The sequence below is a fragment of the Pygocentrus nattereri genome, chromosome 22, assembly GCF_015220715.1.
Source record: "Pygocentrus nattereri isolate fPygNat1 chromosome 22, fPygNat1.pri, whole genome shotgun sequence".
NCBI classification, from domain to species: Eukaryota; Metazoa; Chordata; class Actinopteri; order Characiformes; family Serrasalmidae; genus Pygocentrus; species Pygocentrus nattereri.
In genome coordinates, this window is record NC_051232.1 from 29,215,439 (window position 1) to 29,238,879 (window position 23,441).

At 40.4% G+C, this 23,441-nt stretch overlaps 1 protein-coding gene across 26 annotated transcripts in view; it reads left to right on the top strand.

The window, feature by feature from the left end:
- Positions 1–23,441, top strand: part of LOC108443646 (neurexin-1a-like) — a 537,123-nt gene that overhangs the window by 492,135 nt on the left and 21,547 nt on the right. For 18 of the 26 annotated variants that reach the window (XM_037532641.1, XM_037532657.1, XM_037532647.1 and 15 more), the window contains one exon: positions 20,099–20,186. In XM_037532641.1, coding sequence (XP_037388538.1) covers positions 20,099–20,186 — 88 coding nt within the window. The remainder of the gene's footprint in view (positions 1–20,098; positions 20,187–23,441) is intronic. The other 8 variants (XM_037532643.1, XM_037532658.1, XM_037532662.1 and 5 more) reach the window with 1 other exon arrangement.

Sequence of the window (23,441 nt, forward strand, 5' to 3'; positions counted from 1 at the left end):
TAGACAGTATACGTGACAAACATGGAAAATTGGACCTTAAACTGAAGCGATGGACATTTGTTCCATTTATAACATCATTACAAGGCAACTAATGGAACATCTACACTGGACTACATGGTGGTTAACTGCTCACTGTTAAATGTACTTAAGCATGAAAACACAGTTATTGTAGATATTATATTTTAAACCAAGTTCATTTAAAAACTTGAAGCGGTATTCTAATCTCGACTTGTCATCTTTCTAATTTATTGTTTAGAAATAGTCAAGAAATGCGTTATAAATGTGTTACTTATTACTTATACATGTGTTATGAAGCCCTTATGTTCAAAGTTGTGTTTGCTAGTCATGTACTGGTTAGTATTTGTGTTACTAGAGTTCTGTTCAAAATCCTCAGGAAACTCAAATTGTCATAACAGTCAATACTGAAACATCTGGTAAAATACTAATAGTGTTATGATTGGAATCTTCAGTCATTTGTTTTAATAAAATGAGTAATTGAGTTGTAGGGTCACCCAGAGCAAACGATACATGACATTGAAACTGGGCATCTTAGAAGTTCCATCCATCCATCCATCCATCCATTTTCTAAGCCGCTTCTCCGTCAGGATCGCGGGGGGGTGCTGGAGCCTATCCCAGCAGTCTTCGGGCGGAAGGCAGGATACACCCTGGATGGGTCGCCAGTGCTTAGAAGTTCCATTACTTGCAAATGATCCTTCATAACAGTGTTATAACATGAAAAATGTCCATCACTTTGAGGGCCCTCATGCCAATACAGCGTTACTCATTTCATTAAACGTCTTACGTCATTGTGTGATTACTGGCATAAACTGTATAAACCTTGCTTAATGATGCTTTATAAAGTCGCTTAATCTTCAAATAAAGTGTTGTTTTCAGGGTTTCCAAATTTTTCCAGCTGTTTGGCACTTTTATATTGTTTATATACATTGCAATTGTATGTGATATGTATTGTTCATACGCACGTCTTCTGAGGTTTTGTATGTAATGCTGATTGCGGTAATTGGTGACCAATCTGAAAGAGTTGTCATTTTGCCTCACAGCGCCCTGCATGTGCCTTACCGCCAAGAAGTGTTTAATAAATATGTTTTAGACTGACACCTGGTCTCAAAACTGCTGTAAAACAATACTCAACTATTTAGTGTAATAACTTTGTCAGGGAGTTTTTAAAGGCATTAAACTCTTCAGACATCTGGGGCTGTTTTACAGAAACTCCAGATAAGAAAACAGTATCACAGAAATGTCCTAACTAGACTAAATGTCTTAAATTCTGTCCTAACTTTCTTTTTCTGTTGTTTTATGCATTGACAGGCAGCGTCGTTTACTGTAACTATCATAACGATCTACACTGAAAATGGTGCTTTGAGGGTTTCTTATCTGAACTCCACCGTCCCCTCATTACCTTGGTGTGTTAATGTAGATGAAAACCCGCCAGATAAAACATTACAGTGATGGTGGTCAATAATGCAGAGACAGGGTTTAACATGTCTGTTTAGTAGGAGGAATAATGTTAGTGTGCTCAGCTAAAGAGAGAAACTGAAGCGCTGTCACTATATTCATAACTTTAGGTTATCATGCTTTAGTTTTGTTTGACCTTAACAGCGACAGTAGCTAATTGTCTATCTCACTTGACTATTTTTATTATGTGTTTAAGTTTCAGCTGCATGTGTGGTCGGTTGCTAGGTAACAGACAGTTGACAGTTGATTGATGACTCTGATCGAACAAGGTAGGAAGTTTCTGCTCCACGGCTCCTGGTTCCCATCATCACCACTGTGAACTATTCTTTGGAAGTTTCTCTCGGAAGGCGCATTTTGCGTCAGACCACTCTGAATTACTTTATTTACATCTTAATCATTGGAATCCCCCATTAAGATGTTTTACAAGGTCTTAGGAATGTCTATTACAGAAAAGCTGGACATTTTTAAAGTGTCTTCAGTGGACCATCGAGGTAAACTGTTACCAGTAGTCCAGCAAATGCAAACACTGGCAACTTACAGTCCTCTCCACTACTTTCCCATGCTGTGGGCGAGTTCCCTATGATCAGTGGAGATGGAGAAATGAACTGCGGCAAGCCTCTAGGTTCTAGATTCGATTTCGGATAATGATCATAACATACCGAGGGATTCAGAGTGGTAAAAAAATTATCATTCACTGCAGACGGGGCTTGCATTTATCAGAACCGGGGACAGGGGAGAAGTGGAAGTGAGTGTAGTGGAAGCTGCTGTTAAAAAATGCTGGATGGACAGGTGCCTTAGTCAAGGCCATTCTCAATAATGCACACCGTTTGTTTGAGGATGGAGGACCCTGTTGGTCTTCAGCCACAAGTTCAGCTCAGGGAACTGAGCATATTCTGCACAGTTATTAAGTACGTTCTGTTTTCTAACGGAACAAGGCCTGAACTTTATAGTAAGCACAAACCACAGAACGCAGCAGTGTTCGGTTATTCTGGGTCACCAGGTGCTTCGTACCAGTTATTGCGAAAACCTGCAGTGCATAGCAATACGACAGGGCCAAATCATTTTTCAATGAAAAATTGTCTTTCATCATCCGTTTGCTGCAGAGTGCAAAGACTGCCAAGACATCCGCATCCCGCATTGAACCGAATATTGAAATATGGCCAAACAATGCGATGCGCAAAATATTCTCACTATGTACCATTGTTGTCTTATTTGTAGCCTTCTGTAGAGAAGGTGAGCCCTAAAGGAGGATTGATTCCTCTTCTACTAAAGCTCCTTTATTGCTGCTCTGCGTTAGTCCTAAAAACAAATGCCAGGTTCTATGGAGCCGTAGGAAGAACTTTTTAAGGGGTTGAAGTTTTATAATGTACACAAGTTTAGTTCCACTTTATTTGGTCTCTAGTAGATCATCTACAGATATCTGAATCTTTAATAAGCTATCTGCTAAAGCTCTCTCAGCATCTCCGCTTCTCATCAGTGTTGGGTTTAGGGTTAGGCTTGGGTTAGGATTAGGTTTAGAGTTAAAGAATAAGGCATTCTACATGGTGCAGAGTTGTCCAGTCCAGATGGTAACTATTGAGGGTATTTGACTACTTGGCTCAAAATCTGTAATGTGGCTACGTTTGGTGTTTAAGTTTGGATTCCAAGTACAAGTTACGTTAAGAGATATTTCTGATGATAAATGATTTAGCTAAAGCTAATCCACTTGCATAATGAAAACTCAACCATGCAAGACCTGTTAGACTGCTAGGAGTGTCACCATCAGATAAACTTAGCACTTAAAGCTTTCGTGTTCAAGAGAGAGGAGAAAACCAAGCTCCACTCTTCAGAATCATAATTAAGCTTTATTAGCCAGGTATGCTACGCATACAAGGAATTTGGCTTTGGTTTTGAGTAATGTCTCTTACTTCACATCTGACAATATCTAGGGGTGTTTCTGTCCATCCTTCCACTGTGAGAAGACATAACTTAATACTATGAGTCTGAAAGGATGTGTAGCTGTCAAGAGGCCCTTACTGAGATAAGGAAATAGACAAAAAAAAGACTGGTGTTCTCAAAAGAATGGGGTGTTCACCCAAGAGTCCAGACCTCAACATCATTGAAAGTGTTTGGGGTTATTTGGATTGTGAGAAGCAGAAAATATAACCAACTGCTGAGACTGAACTGGGGAAGTTCTGAAATAAAGCCACCTGAAAAAGAATGGAAGCTTCAGTAAATGTGAAGGCTGGACACACCATAAAGACATATTGACATAGAGGTGCTGATGCCTATATGTAAGATAAATGGCTGTTTTGACTGAACATGAAACAACGAATGGTGGTCAGTACTGCACTACAACTACATATCTCAAAACCTCAAAGGAACCATCGTGGCACGTTTTTTCATCCATGCCAAGAAGTGCTTAGGTACCTTTAGATCTTAGAAGTCTAGCTCATGTTATCACTCGGTCTTGTAATCTGCCAACCTGGAGCCTTTTGTGAGTTTTTCTGCTTTCAATCTTTTCTCCCCAAATTTTTGTCCACAAGTGTTGACAGTCTCCCTCCATCTCCTTCTCAGCACAGCCCTCTTTGTCCAGGAGGTAATGTTTCCTAGTGAGCTCTAAGTACAGCAGTGGATGACTTTGATAAGATCAAATACAACAGTATGTTTGTGATTTGTTTCAGACGCTGATATGAATCCTGTTCCTCTTGCTGTTTATCTCGGTAAAACTCCCTCACACAGTAACACATCAACAAGCCTGGCGCTCACGACCTCCTGCAAGATCTAATCTAAGCTGCAAAGCAGCTGTTCTCTTTCTTCCTTATTGGCATGTGCGAACCATCTCACGTCCCATGACAGCCTGTTCATAACGAGCTTCTCATGACGAGAACAGCAGGGAAAGGAACTAATCGAAATTCCTAATCAGTGGTCATAAAACAACGTGGGCTTTCCCTTTTTTTCGAATCTACAGCTGTGTCTGAGCATTGCTCCTCATCTTACGCTGATTAAAACGCTCGCTCCAAGCATGCCGAAACACGCCTGGCGTCGCCATAAACCATTAAATGAACATGAACAAACTGCTCCACTCCAAAAACTAGACAGCCTTGCCTGGAAAATAGACCAAACCTGGCTGTTCTATCTCAATGACGTCAGAGACAGTCGGGAAACTGACTCGGGGGGCCGCTTGATGCTCTCACTGATGTTAAAAGGCAGTACGGTGTGGTAACAAGATAAGCTGTTGCACTGCAACTTCAGCAGAGTGACCTCGACAAGTGATGGACGTTGGTGATGGATGTTCAGAGAGAGCAGATTAGCATGTTGGTATGGAGGTTGGCCCTACTCATGCAATCACAAATCAAACTCATGTGTGCTCATTGAGAAGAGCCATTATATCGCAGTGCGTGATGTAGAGGCCATCTCTCAAGTTCGTCTGCTCCGCACCCCCCAAGGATGGAATTAATTTCCTTCCAGCGTTGACCCATATGTCTGTCTTGCGGCTGAAAGGCTTTCGTTGTAAGAAGATGGAGAGCCACACGTGGTCTTCTCAAGCAGCCACTCGGTCTGTCGAAAGGATACAAACCAAGTTCACTTTGGCAAAAGGCTCTGGTTTATGAATTATCGTTGTGTCTTGATGTTTTATTCTAGTTGTCCAGTAAAGGCTGTTCACGGTTGAGTCAGTCCGAGCCGTCACTTGGGACATTTCATATGTGGATGGCTAAGAATTAGCATAAGCTAGTGTGGCCACAGGTCAGGAAGCATTATTTATTTAAGCATAATTTGGTTTGGGAGACAATGGACAGTAATTCACTGTGAGTGAGATTTGCTAAAAGAGGCACTAATTACCAACAGTCTACTGACGCTTTGTGCTGGTGGGGTGGCCAGTTTATTGGGTGATGTGCTAAGAAAATAGGCGCAATTTTGTAACTGACATATGGCCAGTGCAATAAAACCCCCTTTGTGGGGGCTTTTTGTATGAAAGCCAGTTTCTGTCAGGCCAGGTCAGTGACTAATTAGGTTACAATAACGACACAAAGTAATTATTTTCAGAAAAAAAGACTTTTTTTGTTGTTGATTTGAAATGAATTAATACGGAGTTAGTTCTTGGCTTTACTCTTCTGGGAAAGCTTTATATTAGATGTGGAACGTTGCTGTTAGGATTTGATTGCATTCAGTAACGAGAGCATTAGTGAAGTCAGGTACTGATGTTTGATGATTGGTTTTGGTTTGGTTCTCCAAAGAATGCTGTGCTCCACAGCCCAATGCTGGAAGGCTATCTTGCACTTGGCATTTGTGCTTGTTGGGTTGCTCCAAAAGGATCTACTTCTATTGGCAGTGCTTTTCTATGGAGATTATAGATGCACCTTCAACTAGCTGAATTCACACCTGACGAGGTGTCTGGACATATGAGTATATTTGTTAGCATAGAATAAAGAGTTTGATGAAAATCTGCAGAAATGTTTGATTAATTGATTCTTAATTCGTTTCCCTCTCTGTGTTTTATTGCAGTTCTAATTAGATTCACCCGATTCAGATCGTCCTGAAGGCTTGATGGACTGAATCAGGTGTTATGAGTTTGTAAAGAAAACTGCTTAATGATGACGACTAAGCCGTTTTTTCCCATATAATAGAGCAAGTGACCACCTGTGACGCCCCACAGTGACTAAACTCTGTATTATTACACCACGGCACAAAAACACCCCTGAGCTGTTAATGGAATAATCTTTGACTCTCAGGCTGCTTACAGGGACCACCGAGTGAACTGATACTGATCATTTTCTGTTTAATCTGAGGAGCTGAAAACTTTTACTCTTAACTATAACTAGGCTGCTCATCTAGCTAACAGGCTAAACAACTCCGTCATTAATATCACAGGCTTAAATTAAAGCACTCAGGTATGATTAACCAGAAAACGGCAGTGTAAAACCCTAAAATAATGTCACTTGAAAGGCTTACATGCTTCAAATGTCTGTGTTTGTCAGAAGTCACGTCAAACCCAGACCAAATCTCAAAGGCTCTGTACTCCCTGAACAGTGTGTTAGCTATAAGTTTAGAAATTCTAGCCTAGTATGGAGTCCTAAATGACTATTTCTTGGCTGTATTTAGCACAGTCGGTCACAGGATCCAGTATTTAAATTCCTACGTAGTGCACTATGTAGGGAGCAGGGAGCCATTTGAGACCAAGACCCAGTAGAGAAGAGAAGCATTGCTGGATTGGTGCTAATTTTTGACCCATAAAAAGTACTTACAAAGTAAATGTTTTGCATTAAACAGTGGCCTGTTATCATATGTTCATTGTTCTGAGACAAAACGTAAAAAGAATGACGGCAGTTTACAGCGCCGGGTGCCTGAACATTCTCCTCATTCACTGCTCCATGGTTGAATGCCAATGATAGCACATGCTAAAGGAACTACGTTCCTTACCAGAACACGTGACTATGCTTAACAACCGTCCTGTGATGAAACCACAGTAACGCACAGCCTCTGGTGGCTTATTGCTTTAGTAACCTATTCTTTCCATAGATGTTTTCCACAATTCTAGAGCTGCACTAATGTTTGGCTACTTATACATTAGCTATACATCTAGCAAAAGTATTGCCCAAACTCGTCCTCAAGCAGTTGTTGTTGCAGAAGAGGTCTTTTTTTTTCATAGTCATTAAAACCTCATCTTGTTAAGTGCTGCAGCGCGGCCGTAGGAGGCGAGCATGTTTACAGTAGATGTTTTCATTTTGACTGCCGTCTCCCATTAAACGGAAAATATTTTTGAAGCTTTCAAAATTACTGCACCCCTGCATCTGTACATTTGGCCCGGAGGCTGCAGTGATTAATCCGGGTTGCCACTAGCCTCCATTTGTTAGCACCAGCATCCATTCTTGGGTGAAGTTTTCCTTTAATAGCAGATCCTGGCGGGGCTGACAGACCTTCCCTAAAGGGCATGAGGGAGTCTTCATTTCCCTTCGGGTCTCTGAGTCTCGTTAGAGGCTCGGTGTGCGTTGACGGTAGACTGCGGGAAGATGTATGACTCTCACCCACCACATTCTTCTGTTCAGCCTCAGGTTCCGTAACAGTTGCTCACTTTTAAATAACGTCCAACCGTACGCTCCGTCCAGGAAAGATGCCTAAATCCTAAAAACAAGCAGCTGTCCTCGCCGACCTTCTCCCACCTGTTGCAGAAAGAAACCTACGGATTAAAACACAGTGCAGCACCATTCCACGTGTTTTGCGTCTGAAACAAGTCTTTGCTAAAGTGGAATTTGATGATGTGATGACAATCAGAATTGAGTATCCTTCAGCCTTGACCTGGTTAACGGCTAAAGAACATGGACCCTCTGCGCCTCCAGGAGTTTAGGATGAGCTCTTAAGCCAGACTACATGAGTGAAATGCTTATATAGGCAGTAGAGCAACCGATTAAAATAAAAGCTGAATAAGGAATTTAGTGTCCCTTTAGTAAATAGCCTCACCATGCCAGTAGAGGGCACTGAGCATTTTCAAGAGCACTTATAATAAGAGGTTCTTATTAACCCCTTATCAAGCAGCTAGCTGTTAAGTTAACTGGCTGCTAATTACTACTTTATTAAGCAGTAACTAGTCTGATTAAACATTTCAAGTGCACTGTTGTTTGTTTATTATACATTATAGTTTTTTTTGTACAGTAGTTTAGGTTAGTTATTATGGTCTTGTAATAACTGCTAATTAACTGATTTATCACTACTTTATTAAGCAGTAATACAGTAAATTAAGCTCTTGTACTTGATAATTATACATCATAATCTTTTACACTGTTTACGATTATGAAAAAATCTGACAATAATAAGCACCTTTCCTGGCAAATCTATATTCAGATGAGGCCTGTACAGCAAAATTAGCACCATCTCTTTAGGCTAGATGATAAATTTATCTTTATTTAGAAACAAACATTGTGCAAAGATCAGCCGCCTCATAATCCAGGCTTATTTCATACGTAGGCTTATTATTCACTAACTACAGGGACTTCAATGCAAACTGGCTGAGCTATTCTTCGACTATAGAAGCGTGTAATAAAACTTTGAGCCCTCCGATGTTCCCTGGCCATTTAGGGAGTTAAGAAGATATATACATACAAGTAGAAATAACTTAGAAATATACATAACACAAAGATAAAAATCATCTGGAAACTTCACTCTAGTTATTGCTTACTAACGTAGCACTGAACAGCCAGTGACCATCTGATCGTTCAGCTATGGTTTTGCACATTACTGTGACATTACTTCAGCTTTGGCATTACCGAATGCATGAATGAGTCTAGCCATGGCATGTGAGCCTCCCAGAGCCAAAGGCCATGGACAGCTTTACTCTCAACCCCCACTCCCATTTGTGCCACAGCTAACAGACACTCACACTACCCCTCTACTAGTTTTTGCATTAGATTACATCTTTGCTGCTTATGCAGCGGCAGTCAAACAAAAAGTACAAAATCCCCACAAAATACACATGCAGATTTTCACAGCACGGCGTGTTAGTGCGTTAGAGGCAAAGAGGGAGAGAACAATGTTTAGAACCTTCAGATGCCTCCGACGTCCTCCTGACTTTCAGCCTTATTTCCAAAGAGCTGTGCAGCATGCCAGCAAGCATTCATCACATTAGACTGGAGAGTAAACAAGAGACAGAGGGTGTGTGTGTGTGTGTGTGTGTGTGTTTATGTGAGTGTGTGGAGGTGGGTGAGAAACACTGCTCTCCTCTGGGACACTCAGACAGGTCACCACTCACAAGCAGGAGCTCCCAGCATGCCACCTTCACCGAGCTCTATGGGGAGTTGGGGAAAGAGAATACTACGGTTCACTTTCTGACAGGACGCTCTTTTACCCAGAAAATGCACCAGGCATTCTAATTGACCTATTCACACTCCCACAAATGCATTCCTTCACAGCAACTGTTGAAACTGGACTGCTTCAGAGATCACTGGCAAAAATCCCATCCAACATAATGAGAAACTAGCACACAACTCAGCCTTTGTAAAAACGTCAGTGTAGAGTAACAAAGCTAATGACTTTTATTTATATATATATATATATATATATATATTTGTCACACAGCTGTAATAAGTGAAATATCTTCATTAAAATAAGTGCCATATCTGTGCTGAGCATGCATGATATCCTCATTGAGCACGAGCAGTTTCAACTACAGTGCTGTACAAGTCACTTCCAGTCAAACCGTTACGTACAAGCTGTTTGTTTTCCAGTGTCAGAAAAGAAGACATATTTAGTGGAAGACTCAACACCTAAAAACATTACTGTTTTCACTGCTTAACAGATAAATGTGGAAGGTGGTGGTGTACGTACAGTAAATTACAATGACAGAAGCTCTAAATCCAGAATTAATTAACAGCATTTAAGTTATTGTTGTTATTTTATAGTCATTAAGTTGTTGCTATTATTGTTTTGATGTTTAGTAGTGTTGTTATTGTGTTTACTGTTGTCATTATTCATCTTAATAATTGAGATTTAGTTATTTCAGAGCTCCTGGATAAAATAAACTAGAAATAGAAAAATAGACTATTGCCTGTATAGTGTAGAGCTTGTTGCTTAGAGATTCAGTAACTTAATGGTCTGAGACTGAGTAACTCATTAAACACGATGGAAGGACATGGAAATACTGCACTTTTTAAAAGGAATATGTGGCAAATATCAGATTAGAAGAATGCACAATTTCATAAATAGATTTTACTTCTGCTTTTATTCTACAGGCCAGTTTATTGGGGCAATTGTAACAAACCTTGTCTGTACAGATGTGGAAAATATGAACCTTTTTGTTAGTAGGCAGATTCAAGAAACGTGTGAAAGTCTGATGATTTTCACCTACGGTTTCTGTGCAGTAGTACAAAAACATGTCACAATGAACTACCTGTGGAACAAAACCTCGCATCTCCATTTCTGTCATTTTTAAAATAATTAATTAAATTATTAAAATAATAAAAAAGCACCAGTTGGCTTTTCCATTTTATGTACATTTCACTATGAATAGGTCAAAAAAAGTGACCAAAAATGGCTCGTAAAAGGTCTTACATTAAAAGTAAAGTATGTTTTTTCACTTCTCTTGTCAAGTTGCCATTCTGGAGATATGAGGTTTTGTTCTGATAGCAATGAATGGTAACCTATCCTAACATTAGTATGGTGGCAAAGTTACTATTGTTATTTCCAACCCACCGACTTTAAATCAGCTAAAATGTTCAAACTTTGAAACGTTTGTGGGTGGAGCAGGAGCATTGCTCTTTAGACTTCCTCTAAAACAAGTATCATCTGACTCTAAAGAGGCCGAGACTGTACCTTTTGAAGGTTTCTCCGACTGATCAGCCCAGGTTAGTGTCTAACGACAACCCTACAAAATCACAGAGGGTTCCTCTCTAGACATGAAGCATCGTCCTGTTAAGGCTGTGATTATCAATCTCGGCCGATCGAAGAGCAGCGTGACAGGGTTGTTAGCGGTGATGATGGCTGGCCCTGAACCTGGAGCTCCACCTGTTCAAATCACGCCTTCCGTGGCTCAATCTGAATCAAGGTTAGCATCATTCAGCTCCCAGACATTCAAACTTTTATTTTCAATTTGTCAGGCATGGCATTAAAAGATTTATTGTGGCAGCATCTTGTGCCCATGCCCTTTTGCACAGACGGCTTTTAGGAATCGATTTTCCCCAAGCAATTAGTCATTTTAAGGGCTAAACCGTTGTCCTTTTACCACAATCACAGTGTGGCCACCCTGAGTGGAAAAGCGTTTGCATTCTCAAAGAACCTTGAGCTTTGTTCCCTTGAACCTCGCTCTTTGATTTACAATTATTTACCTTGAAATCGGAGCAATTCAGAGTTCTCACAACTTCTTGGCTCTGCTAAGTACATCAAAATGAGGTGCTAATTCAGCATTGCGGCACTGAACGTTGAATCTGGAAATGCGTGATGCATCTATTTCAACTTGGAGTCGAGGCAGATTAATGAGTGCTATCGGCCCGGTCTGCCAGCATGCCGCCGGTTCTTTAAGAAGTGCTCAGATTAATGAGGCCAGACCTGCTTCAGGCCCCACTTCACAACTCTACCTAATGTCTGCTAAAATGCAAACTTTGCTTTGGTCTGTGTCAAAGCTTGGCTGTTTCTAAGCGTTTTGAAGACTGTCCAAGACTGAGCACTCATGTTTCTACAGTATGTTAGCTTTTAGAAGCACTATTTCAATGTAATTTTGTATTTTTAAACATGTAAATACCTTTATTTTAGTTGCATAGTGACATTTACATTCTCAACAGGCTTTTGTCTGGCCTTTTGACTTTTGTCTGTTTCAATGTTAACAAAAAAAGGCGAAAATGTAAAGTTAACGTAAATGTTTTCTTTCAACAAATAAGACTATGGAAACAATAATAACTTTTCATTGGATTTCAGTTGCATACTAACACTCTATAAACACACACAATATAAATAGCCCTTTTAATGAACTACGTCAGGTTACCTCATGATTCTCCAGTGTGCTGAGCTGAAGCTTGTGATCCTGGTAGAACCAGGTTTTCACAAATGTGAAGATGTTGCAGTGAACTGAGAATCATAGCTGTTACTGACCATCGTAAGGTCAAGGTTGCCTCCCCCAATGCAGCCATGCTCAGCAGCATGAGTATGTTTATGCTGTGGTTATTGGCGGTTTATAACTCCGGCCCACGCTTATGAAATATGGATGAGGGTGGAAGGTCAGCACTTTGATGAGCCAGGTCAAAGACAATGATTTGGGTCATACAAAGCTGTCAGAGAGCATCATTAAGATGGAGGATTGCTACAGAGTCGAGTAAGACTTGAGTGAACACGCTGAGCAATGTGTTAGACCTGCAGAGTGGTTGTGAGGACATTGAAAAGGAGCTACGTGAGGATTTTATGAAATAAAATACAGAACAGATTCAATAAAAGACTTTTAAGGAGCTGCGGTCTTGATTGACGTTGTACGAGCTCTGCTTTGTTCGCTTCTCTCCCTCACCTTTATACTAATCCTTTAAAGCTGCTCTCTTCTTTGATAACACGAGAACATGCGGTGCTTGCAGGGCTTCTGTAACATTTGGCCTAACAAAGCCATAGATCCTAATTTTATATCACGAACAGAATGTTGAGCGAATGTTGTTACGATCAGACAGACAGTAGATTATCATGGTCAGAAACATATCGGGAACATAATTTTAAAAATGTGAAAAGAAATTAGCTGTATTTTTAACGCAAGGTCACTAAAACTAGTATCAGTGTCGCCAGGACTATGTAATTTAGACTACTGCGCTGCAGTATGATCAAACATAGCCAATGGCACAATGTCCATATAGAACCAGCATAAATACAATTCGATTTGAATGCATGTTAAAGGCAGAGAAAGTAATACTAATAAGAAATATGACAATTATTTCAAATCACCTAGAGCAAAAACTAGCCACACGTTGAACAGTAATTTATAGAGGAGTGGAATTCTTGAAATTGTAGGCAAAATAATGTTTAAAAAACTAATAAAAAGACATTATTTAACAAATTTAAAGGTCAGTTAGGCAGACAGGTCATTGACAGTTGGAACACTATGTTGGTTTTATGGTGGGCAGGGATGTAGATACTTAACCAGAATAGAGTCGGCTAAGGTCTTTGTGAGATACACCAAATAACCACCTCTCAGTGTGATTTTTCTGTTTTCAGTCGTCTTTCTGTTATTTTGTGTTCTACATTGTCCACTGTGTTATTTGTGGGTGGAGCATGAGCTTTCCAATCACCCCTCATTGCTCACTGGCAGCTCAACCCAGAGGCACAGTATTTCACACAGTGTTACGAGGCTAAATAATGTTATTCCCTTTACATTCATTCAGAGCGTCAACGTCAGTTTCCATTCTGCTAGGAAAATGGCCATTAGGGGAGAAAAAAAATTGAGCTAAAAATAAGGGTAAAATGGATGGATTGATGGAGGGAGGGGTGGGGAGAAAGGGAAGGATACGAGGAGAAGAGCAGTATCGATCCAGCACCTCGGTCTTTGGGCACAGTGCAGCGGGATCTCCCGCCAGGAAAAACAAATCACATCGGCAAAGTGATGGATGTGGCGCTCCAGGAACCGCCGGCTCTGCCATCTGGACGACCGACACTGTAGATCAGCCTCATGCTCAGCAAATTAAATTTACATCCACTGCAGCCTCCTCCTCCGGCAGCTCGAAGAGGAGAGAGACACACAGAGACCCTCCACACACATTACGCACACATCCCCCCTTCAGTACCACCTCTGCTCATCACACTCACATCTCTCTAGAAGAGGAGGAGCCTTTTAAAATATGGTGCGTATAGTCAGAGATCAACAGCCTGCTGCTTAGCGCTTATTGAAAATTGAACATTTAAAGGGTTCATTTAATAGAAAAAAAAACACACACAAACACACACATTGATTTTGTATCCTTTTTTGTCTCATACAATAACCAGCAGGCATTATGCAAGTGCATCATATCAATGAGAATCCCTCCATGGTAATAAAAAATCTTGACTGCTAGCATAGCCACAGAAACCCCTCCCCTTTAAGATATATGAAGATAGATAGAAGATATATTTCCTAGTCTTTAAACTGGAAGATCTCACTAGAGACTACTGTCCTACCACTGTACAGATCGTGATGAGCATTTCTGCAACAGCTGTAGTGAAGCGATGGTTAAATATTTTATCTTGGCTGCGGTGCTGAGCTGGAGCAGATGGAGACCTGAACCATGACAGTAGAAGCACTCTGTTACTCACCCGTATGAAATGCTAACATCTGAAGTATCCAAACAGTCGTTCGCCTTGTTAGCTTATGCCAGCCAACTCTACCTCTTGAGGGTTTCCAGGTCTATTTCTACAGCTTTAAAGGTATTCTCTTAGTACAGCCAATTATTAGGCTGGAAGGAAGGTGAACCAGAATAAACTACTGCTTCATGCCCCTGGGCAGTGCTACCTCAATAGCTTTACCCTTGGACATTCCTTTCCTCTCTGCCAAGGATAGTAAAATTAGGTTATCATTTACCTTGATGAGCGAGGCAGATTGTGCATGGCAAATCAGCGATGTTAAATGAGCACCTACAGCGTCACACTGGGTAGTTACACCAACTGTCTCTAATGTACACAGTCCATGCTAATTCAACAGAGGTCATTTAGCTGTGAGAATGACCAGAACTTGTCAAGGCTTTGTACACACTTCAATTCCAAAGAAGTTGAGAGAATATCTGAAATAGAAATGAAAACAGACATTAGTGATTAGTAAATTCTGGTTGATCCGTGATAAACTGAGAACAGTACCTAAACTCTTTTTTTTTTTTGGTAAGTGTACACTTATCTCAAATTCCTATTGGGACAAGAGTGTGTTTACTAGTGGGTTACATCACCTTTCCATGCAACAACACTTAATAATCACTTGGGGACTGAAAACGCCAATTATTTCAGTTTTGAAAATAGAATGTTTTGCCATTCTTCTATTATACAAGTCCTTACCTGTGCAGTTGTACATGCTTCTTAATGTGCCACACGTTTCCAGTAGGAGGCAGGTCTGGACAGCAGGCAGGTCAGCCTAGCACCTGCACTCCCTAGTTATGCAGCTATGCTGTTGTAACACATGCAGAATATTTCCAGTTTTTGTTTTGTTGAAATAAGCATGGACACTGTCCAGAAGTGTTCATATCCTTCAGTGTGAGGCTTTCAAAGATACCCATTAATACCCACCAATACCATGACAGACTTTCACCTTTGAACTTTATGCTGTTAGTAATATGAATGATCCTTTCAGTGCTACTGCTGCTTTAACAGATACCCTAATATCTAATACTCCCCCAATACCAGTGACAGACCCTAACTTTGGAACGCTGGTAACAATATCAATGGTCTTTTTCTTCTTTGGCCATGACCATAATTTCCTTAAACAATCAAAGTTTTACTTATCAGGCCACAATGCATGTTTGCTCTGTGCATCAGCCCGTTGGAGATGAGCCCAGAGAAGTTGGCAGTGTTTCTGGATGTTGTTGACATATGGCTTAAACCGAGCATAGCAGTCTTAACTTGCACTTGTGGGTTTTAGCAAATGATGGTGTGTCAAAGTATTGCTGAGCCCATGTGGTGATCTCCATCACAGAGGCACGCTGGTTTTTAATGCAGCAGCCTTTGAGGGATTAAAGGAGCATTCTATTTTGGTTTCCAGACTTACGCTTTACAGAGACTTATCTGGATTCTCTGCATCTTTTTAAGATATTATGTACTGTAGGAGGTGAATATACAAAAACCTTGGAACTGCTTGTTGAGGGATGTTGTTCTTAAACTTCTGGGTGAATTATTTTTGGCACAGTGGGAAGCCTCAACTTTTATACCCATAACTGCCTTGCCTGTTTAAAATGTTTCTTTTTTTAAACATCTCACATTTCCTAGTAAGGTAAAACATTACATAAGTGTTTTTATGCTGCTTTCATTTAGACACACTTGAAAGCATATTTACAATTCACAATCAGTTTTCTGTTTTTATTTGTTTGCTTTCTCTGGCCTTTTTATTTCATGGGTTATGTTACAGAAGTGTATTATTTCCTGCTTAAATTCATTTGTAACGGAACAGTGTCTCCACATCTGTTCTTCTACATTACACAGACCCTGGACATTGGGTTAATTGGCGCTACCACAGTTAGAATTGGTTACTGATGGATCATCTGAATGTGAATTACACAAGGCTGGATAATTGATGAACCTCTGACCTGAAGGAGGAAAAATGGCATCATTAGCTTAACTGGGACGGTTAAAAGTCCTTAGTGGAGAGCTCTTCTTTCTAATAATAAGCCATGGTGAAATTCAGTATGCAGTATGGTCCTTTAATGTTCAGGCCGTGTTGCATGACCTGACTCTATGAGAACTCTGCTGTTATAAAAATGTTTAATGTTAGATTTTTTACGGCAGATTTGTTGTGCAGCTCTCTAAAAAGCCTGCGGTGTGGGAGAGTGGTAGAACTTTCCTGGGTCTTCAGAAATATCTTCACTTCAGACTAGGAACAGACTAGTTACAGACTGTAACACGGAGCGAGGAGGCAGACGCACGTGCTGAGATGAGCGACTTTTATTGAGGGCAAATCCAGGGTCGTGGTCATGACAGTCCAGGTTCATATAACCAACACGGAGAGATCGCGGGACAGACATGACAAAATAAACACAGACTGAAGAACAAGACAATAACAAATAACATAACAAAACATCCAACAAACATACAACAAACAAAGACCAGCGAAAACAAAGGGCAAACACAGGGCTTAAACACGACACCGGGAAGATGAGGGACAGGTGAAAACAGTCAGGGGCGGAGTCACAAAACAAAGGGGCAGGACTAGGGATACCAAAACAAAGAAGCACGTTGACTATCAAAAAGTAAACAAAAAGCACATGGGGGAGTGGGAGGAGCCAAGCATGACAGCTACAGATTGCGATTGTGTTATGCTTTGCTATATATTAAAAACAACTCGAAATTCCAGTCAAAACAGCCAGGAAGTACAAGTTATTAATTTAGGGTGATCTATATGAGGAGATGAGAGAGAAGATAAACCACTTGCATAAAGTCAGAGGAAAATACGTGACAAACAGGAGTTTTCAAAATTCAAACAGAAAAAACGGGATCCCTTACAACCAGGCCATCAAAACTGTCACCAACAAGATAAACAGTACTTTCATCTTTGAGAAGATTTGCACTAGAGCAACAAAACCAAACCGCTGAGTGCAGGTGTTATGGACTGATGACTTTAAATTTGTATTTAATATTATTTGAATCACAAAAAGCAGAAAAGACAACCAAATTCTAAGACTAAACTTTGGAAGTGTAGAAAAATGTCCCAGCAGATTTCTATGGAAAACTGAAAGTTTCTTCAAACTGGGTGGACACACTGAATACTGAAAACTTTGATATTACATTCAGTTGCTGAGGTTTCTGTGTAATTTTTACATGATGTGTTTTCTGCTTTTTTGATACTGAAAAGTGAATACATGAAGATCTACTACTTAATGGCTGTTTTGACTAGAACATCTGATGTTGTTCAGGATGCTCACAACACCACCCAGTGTCTTATGATTTATATAGTGATATATAGTTAAAAGCAGCAGATTCTGCAGCTCACTACAAAATTATGCACTAATCTCAACCAAAAGCCACTGTACATATTTTATCGCTGGCATGGTTGGTTTGTCAGGGAACTTCCTCTAACGGCTTGCCTCACAATTTTTCTTGTGAAGTATTCTAACTATAGCTCTTTATCTCTCACAGCAGATTTCCTTTCATTGTGCATACGGCTCCAAAAAGACTAAATTAACACTTCATAAAAGATGAATTAACATTTTGTAGTCTACTGATGCATAACAAACCCACCAGTGTAACATTTGCACCCACGGTGTCATTTGTAGACTGGGATAACTGCACACAAGGAGCCCACTTTAACACTGTTGGTGTTAATGTTACATTACTGAACTTGCTGTGAGTCTCAAAGATCGGCTATAATTTAGTGTGAGAGAAAAGAAAAGAAAAGAAAAGAGCGGATTATTTGCAGAATTTATATAATCTTTCCAAGTGCAGCAAGACCTATCTTTTAAAGACTGGAGAGTTTTAAAATGTCTACATGACTACGATATTAAGATAAAAACAAAGAAATGTATAATGGTTTAATGCGAAAGTCCCTGTTTTAGAGAAACTAGTCGTATTCTCAGATTTACCACTAGTTTACTATCATAAAGCTGTCAATTGCACAGACATTGTGACCACCTAACTGCACCACTGTAAAGACATCTTTTTTGTGAAGACACCATCACCTGAAGACCATTTTGTCCATTTTATTTTACTCTTGTACCAATTTAAACCGTTTAAATAACATGGCAAAAATTCCAAAATAGCACACATAGGGACTTTGACACTTGCATAAGCATTAAATAACATTTATAAAGTAAGACATGAACATTTCTAAACAGCTAATGGCAGTATCTGCAGGAGGATACACTGTTTTATGAAGTGATGCACCATACAGTGAACACTGTGTAGACATGCAGGCCCTTAAATTAAGGACATCCGTTTAGTTTATAATACTGTTACGAAGCATAATTCCCAAATAACGGACATGTGTAGGTTAGCTAGTGGTTTTGGAAAGTAAGTCAAATGTCTATATGGGCCCTTTTCACAAAGAGTCATGATTATTTCCGGTTCAACTACTGCAGAAATGACTGCAAAATGTGGTAGTAGTGAACTATAATGCTCAAACACTGAGCTACAACAGACATATGTTAGTTTTCCCGCACTGTCATGACAAAAAGTGAGAATAGAAAGTGAATAGAAACACAGATTTAACTTCAGAGCTTAAATGCTGCGTATGTGATGTAGCCCTGCTTACTGCTGCTGCAGCCGCTCACATCAAGCAGTCTCTCTGTCGCTGTACAACATGCCAGCCGTTTCTGTAATGTTTCTGTTTTCAAAAGAAATGAAACTTCTTCTATGTAGAATGAATTTGGTCGTCGTTGTTTAGCTGTAGCTAACTACGCTGGAAGCCGTTTCTAACTGTAACTGTATTCCCAAACAAGGAACCCAGCTTTCCGGAAGGTCAAACTGCCAGGATGCCAGCGACATCTGTGACATAAGCGCAAACCAAACCTTTAATATGTAAACATCGTGTAAACTCTGCTTTAGCTTATGGTAGGCTAGCAAGCTACAGTCGCTAATTAGCTAGCCTTACCGTTAGCAGTTTGAGGAACACCAGCTTCATATGAGTAGCTTGCTTTAAAGCTGGCTGGCTAGCTACGTCAGCGATCTGCCAAACTGCCAAACTGCATCATTCTTACAGTTTCATGGCAGTTCGGAAAACATCCACGTCCTAGCTAACCTGTGTGTTAGCATCGCAGTTATGCGGTGATATCTGAAAAAAGCAGAAAGCTGCTTTATGTCGTTATCTTTGTCTTTCTGTTGAAAACAGAATATTACAGAAACGGCTGGCGTGTCGTACAAAGACGCAGAGACTGCTTGATGTGAGCGGCTGCAGCAGACTGCAGTATAAACAAGGCTAACGCACATACAGCATTTTAGCTCTGTTTAGAGTTAAATCAGTGCTTCCGTCCACTTCTTATTAAGGTTAAGTGACCCTTATTAGTCCCACCACGGGGAAATTTCACCTCCGCATTTAACCCATCCGTGAAGTGAAACACCACATACACACTAGTGAGCACACACACACACTAGGGGGCAGTGAGCACACTTGCCCAGAGCGGTGGGCAGCCCAATCCGCAGCACCCGGGGAGCAGTTGGGGGTTAGGCGTCTTGGTCAAGGACACCTCAGTCATGCGCTGTCGGCTCTGGGGATCGAAAGAGCGACCTTCCGGTCACAGGGCCAACTCCCTAACGTCCAGCCCACGACTGCCCATTCTCGCTGGGTGTCACAACAGTACAGGAAAACTAAAATATGTCTGTTGTGGCTCAGTGTTGGAGCATTATAGACTAGCATTATAGACACTACTAAAACATTTTGTCGTTGCATAGAGAGGAAGTGAGTTTTACCCTGCTGACGCTTAAACCGGATGAATTTCTTTTACACTGTTCACCAGTGTCTTTTGTATGCTGAAGATTTTCCTGATCTCACTCTCTCTTCTGTTCTTTCTTTCTTTTTTGTTATCCCCAGACAACAGATGAACTGCTGGTGGCGTCCGCAGAGTGTCCGAGCGACGACGAGGACATTGACCCGTGTGAGCCGAGCTCAGGTGGGTTAGGTTAGTCATCTTTTTTATTACTCCTTACTGTCAGTGTCTCTCTGTGTCTCGCCGACCTGGTGAACTACGTGTCGACTGTCCTGTTATAATTAGCAGAACTCTGTGCTTAAGTCCTTGATAAGTGTGAAATATGAAAATATAGTGTACTCCTACAAAGGAGCAGAGTTAAAAAGCTATTTATGACTGAAAAGAGGAATGCTCTACACAGAAATGCTTGTGTGGCTAAAAGCAGCTGGGGTTTAGTATGCTAAACTCTGTATGTCACACTCAAGCAATATACACTACTATGTTTGGAATCTCTGTTTTCTAATCATACAAAAGTATCTTGTTGAATATACATGTGTGTGTGTGTGTATATATATATATATATATATATATATATATATATATATATATATATATATATATATATATAAAATGTACATATACACATTAACAGTACCTGAACAAGAATGTCTCCACTGTGACAGATGGATTGTGGTAGTACATCTTATGTAAATACTCATGTTTCAGCTTCATGTAATTACATAATTGTATTAAGGTTACGTGACGCTTATTAGTCCCACAACTGGGAAATTTCACCTCCTCATTTAACCCATCTGTGAAGTGAAACACCCCATACACTCTAGTGAGCACACACACACTAGGGGCAGTGAGCACACTTGCCCGGAGCGGTGGGCAGCCCAATCCGCAGCGCCCGGGGAGCAGTTGGGGGTTAGGTGTCTTGCTCAAGGACACCTCAGTCATGTGCTGTCGGCTCTGGGGATCGAACCGGAGACCTTCCGGTCACAAAGCTGGATCCCTAACCTCCAGCCCACGACTGCCCCCTTGTTTATCTTATCAATATTCAATATCAATAGATCTTGTATACCTAATCAATATTATCTTGGTAATATTAACAGGATTTCTTTTCTTAATAATTACATGTAGCGATTTTTCCGAACAAAACTTTTCTGCTTACAACAGATGTAAAACCTACAATATTAGGGTGCTAACTCTGCATCAGCACAGTAAATGCCACCTTCCCTAACATTTGGCTAGCTGTGGCAGGATGCTTGTGTTATGACATGGTAACCCAGGGGTGATTAATCCTGGGCCTGGAGATCTGCCACCCTGGAGAGTGCACACTTGGCTCATATAATCAGATGCCCCTGAAGGCCTTGATTACCTGGATCAGGTATGTTAGATTAGGGTTCGAGCTAAAGTCTGCAAGGTGATAGATCTCCAGGACCATGTTTGTGTGCCCATGTGGTAACCTAACCAGTGCGCTGGCCATTCTGTTATAAACCATTGGGTAATAATGTGATGGTATTTACTTAATGTTAATATAGTGTATGATATAATATTTAATATATTGTAATGTAAAGCAAACTGGCTGAGCTATTCTTAGGTTTTGCAGATGCACAGATACTGAAGGCTGAAATAACACTTTTATGATAAGCATTCGTTTAGCATGTGCTTGTTCACGGGATGCTGCCGTTGTTTAAGGAATTCTCTATAATACCCTTTTGAGAAGCGTTTTTAGGCCCGATTTTAAAAGGCAGAGAAAGTTTCAGGCAAAACTGGCTGCCATGAGGTGCTACGTCTCAACTCATCTTCTGCAAGATCCATGCACATTTGGTGTGATGCTCTAAATAAATATCTAGCATGCAGTTAAGAGTACGCCTGATTAGTACCAGAAACTGCTGCTTTGTGTTTGGAACATGGGGATTAAATCTTGATGCATGACTCATTTAGATGATCTAAGTAGATAATTACAGTACTATTTCTCATATAAAAACTTCATAATGTTCCCAAAAAACATGGAATACTTCTATAGTATTTTAATATACACTCTAAAATGATCATGGAATAAAACATTATGGCGTCATGCTATATTAACTGCTTCTGCATAATCACAGAGCGTTCTGCAGAAAGCACAGATTGTGAACATTCAGTTGGTATGACATTTGTATTTGTATGTAGAAGTGGAGAAATTTTATTGTTTTGAACTGACTGAAACTATTTTGTGCACAATTTCCACTTTCTTGTCATTTCCCGATATCAAAAAAATGTCAAAAGTGCAAATACAGATTATCAGTCAAATGTAATAATTCTATAATTACAATTTAACTAGTATAAATATGTTTTAGATGATGTATTAATTCACAGCGTCCCTAATAAGACCCTCCTGGTGTCTTGCAGCATCTTGCTCTCTTGCTTCATGTGTGAGTCTGGGAAAAGTTAAGGCGTGTTATCCCAGACTGGATCAGTTTGAAAGAGAAAAGTGGGACTATTTGAATGATTCCTCCACCTCTCTAAACCCTGCCTCAGCTATGTGACTCACAGTAGGTCTCTGCTCTCATTAATTAAGCTCAGCAGCAGTCAGGGGAGCTAGAATTGTGTTGTCTTCTGCGCGCTTCTGTTTACGGGCACTGATTACACATGACACGCTCCTAGTGTGCCGACTACGTCAAGTGTCTCCTCTAAGGAAAACAAACACTGTTTTTTCTGCAGTGCCGAGTGTTCGACTTCCTGCGGCGCATCAGGAACAACACAATATCCTAATTAAGAGGACGGGCAATTGTACCTAGACAATTGTACCCAGGGATGAGTAAGTGTTTTGACCTGGAAGTGATTTCTTGCAGAAACTGCTCATTTCATTGTACCCAATTCTAATTAAAGCATGTACGTTGGAAGCTTTCGCAGGCTGAGACAGTAAATGTTTTTTTGTATTTAGTCAGGTTCAGCATGCATACCACTCATACAATTTGAAAAGAAAAACAAGGCTGTTTATGAAATGCACTTCATTGTTTTAGGAGAGGAGAGGGTTGGAGCACAGTTGGAGCCAATTTCAGGCCAATATCAGCAGAAAATGGAAAAATGAATGAATTCAGTTCATTGCTATAACTAATCTATCCTGACAGCACACACTTACACTGTAGAAGAATAGAGGTGTACATTTCCTCCTGTGTGGTACTGGACTGTTTGGCTAGTTTGATCGCTCATTTTAAGTGATGTACTTCAATTAAAAGCTCATTTTAAAGGCTAGTATTTCTTAACGAAAAACAAATTGCATTACTATTGGTACATCATTGTAGGGCCCTGAGCTTGGCTTCTTCAATTCAGGCCATAAATGTCAGAACTTATGCTACTAGCACACCTATGGGGTTCTAGGAGTACACAAACAGGCTGATGGCCATTCACATAAAGGTTTTTTCCAGCTATTCAAGTTTGTACACAGACATCTGGCTATTTGAAGAGCTGAACTCTCAG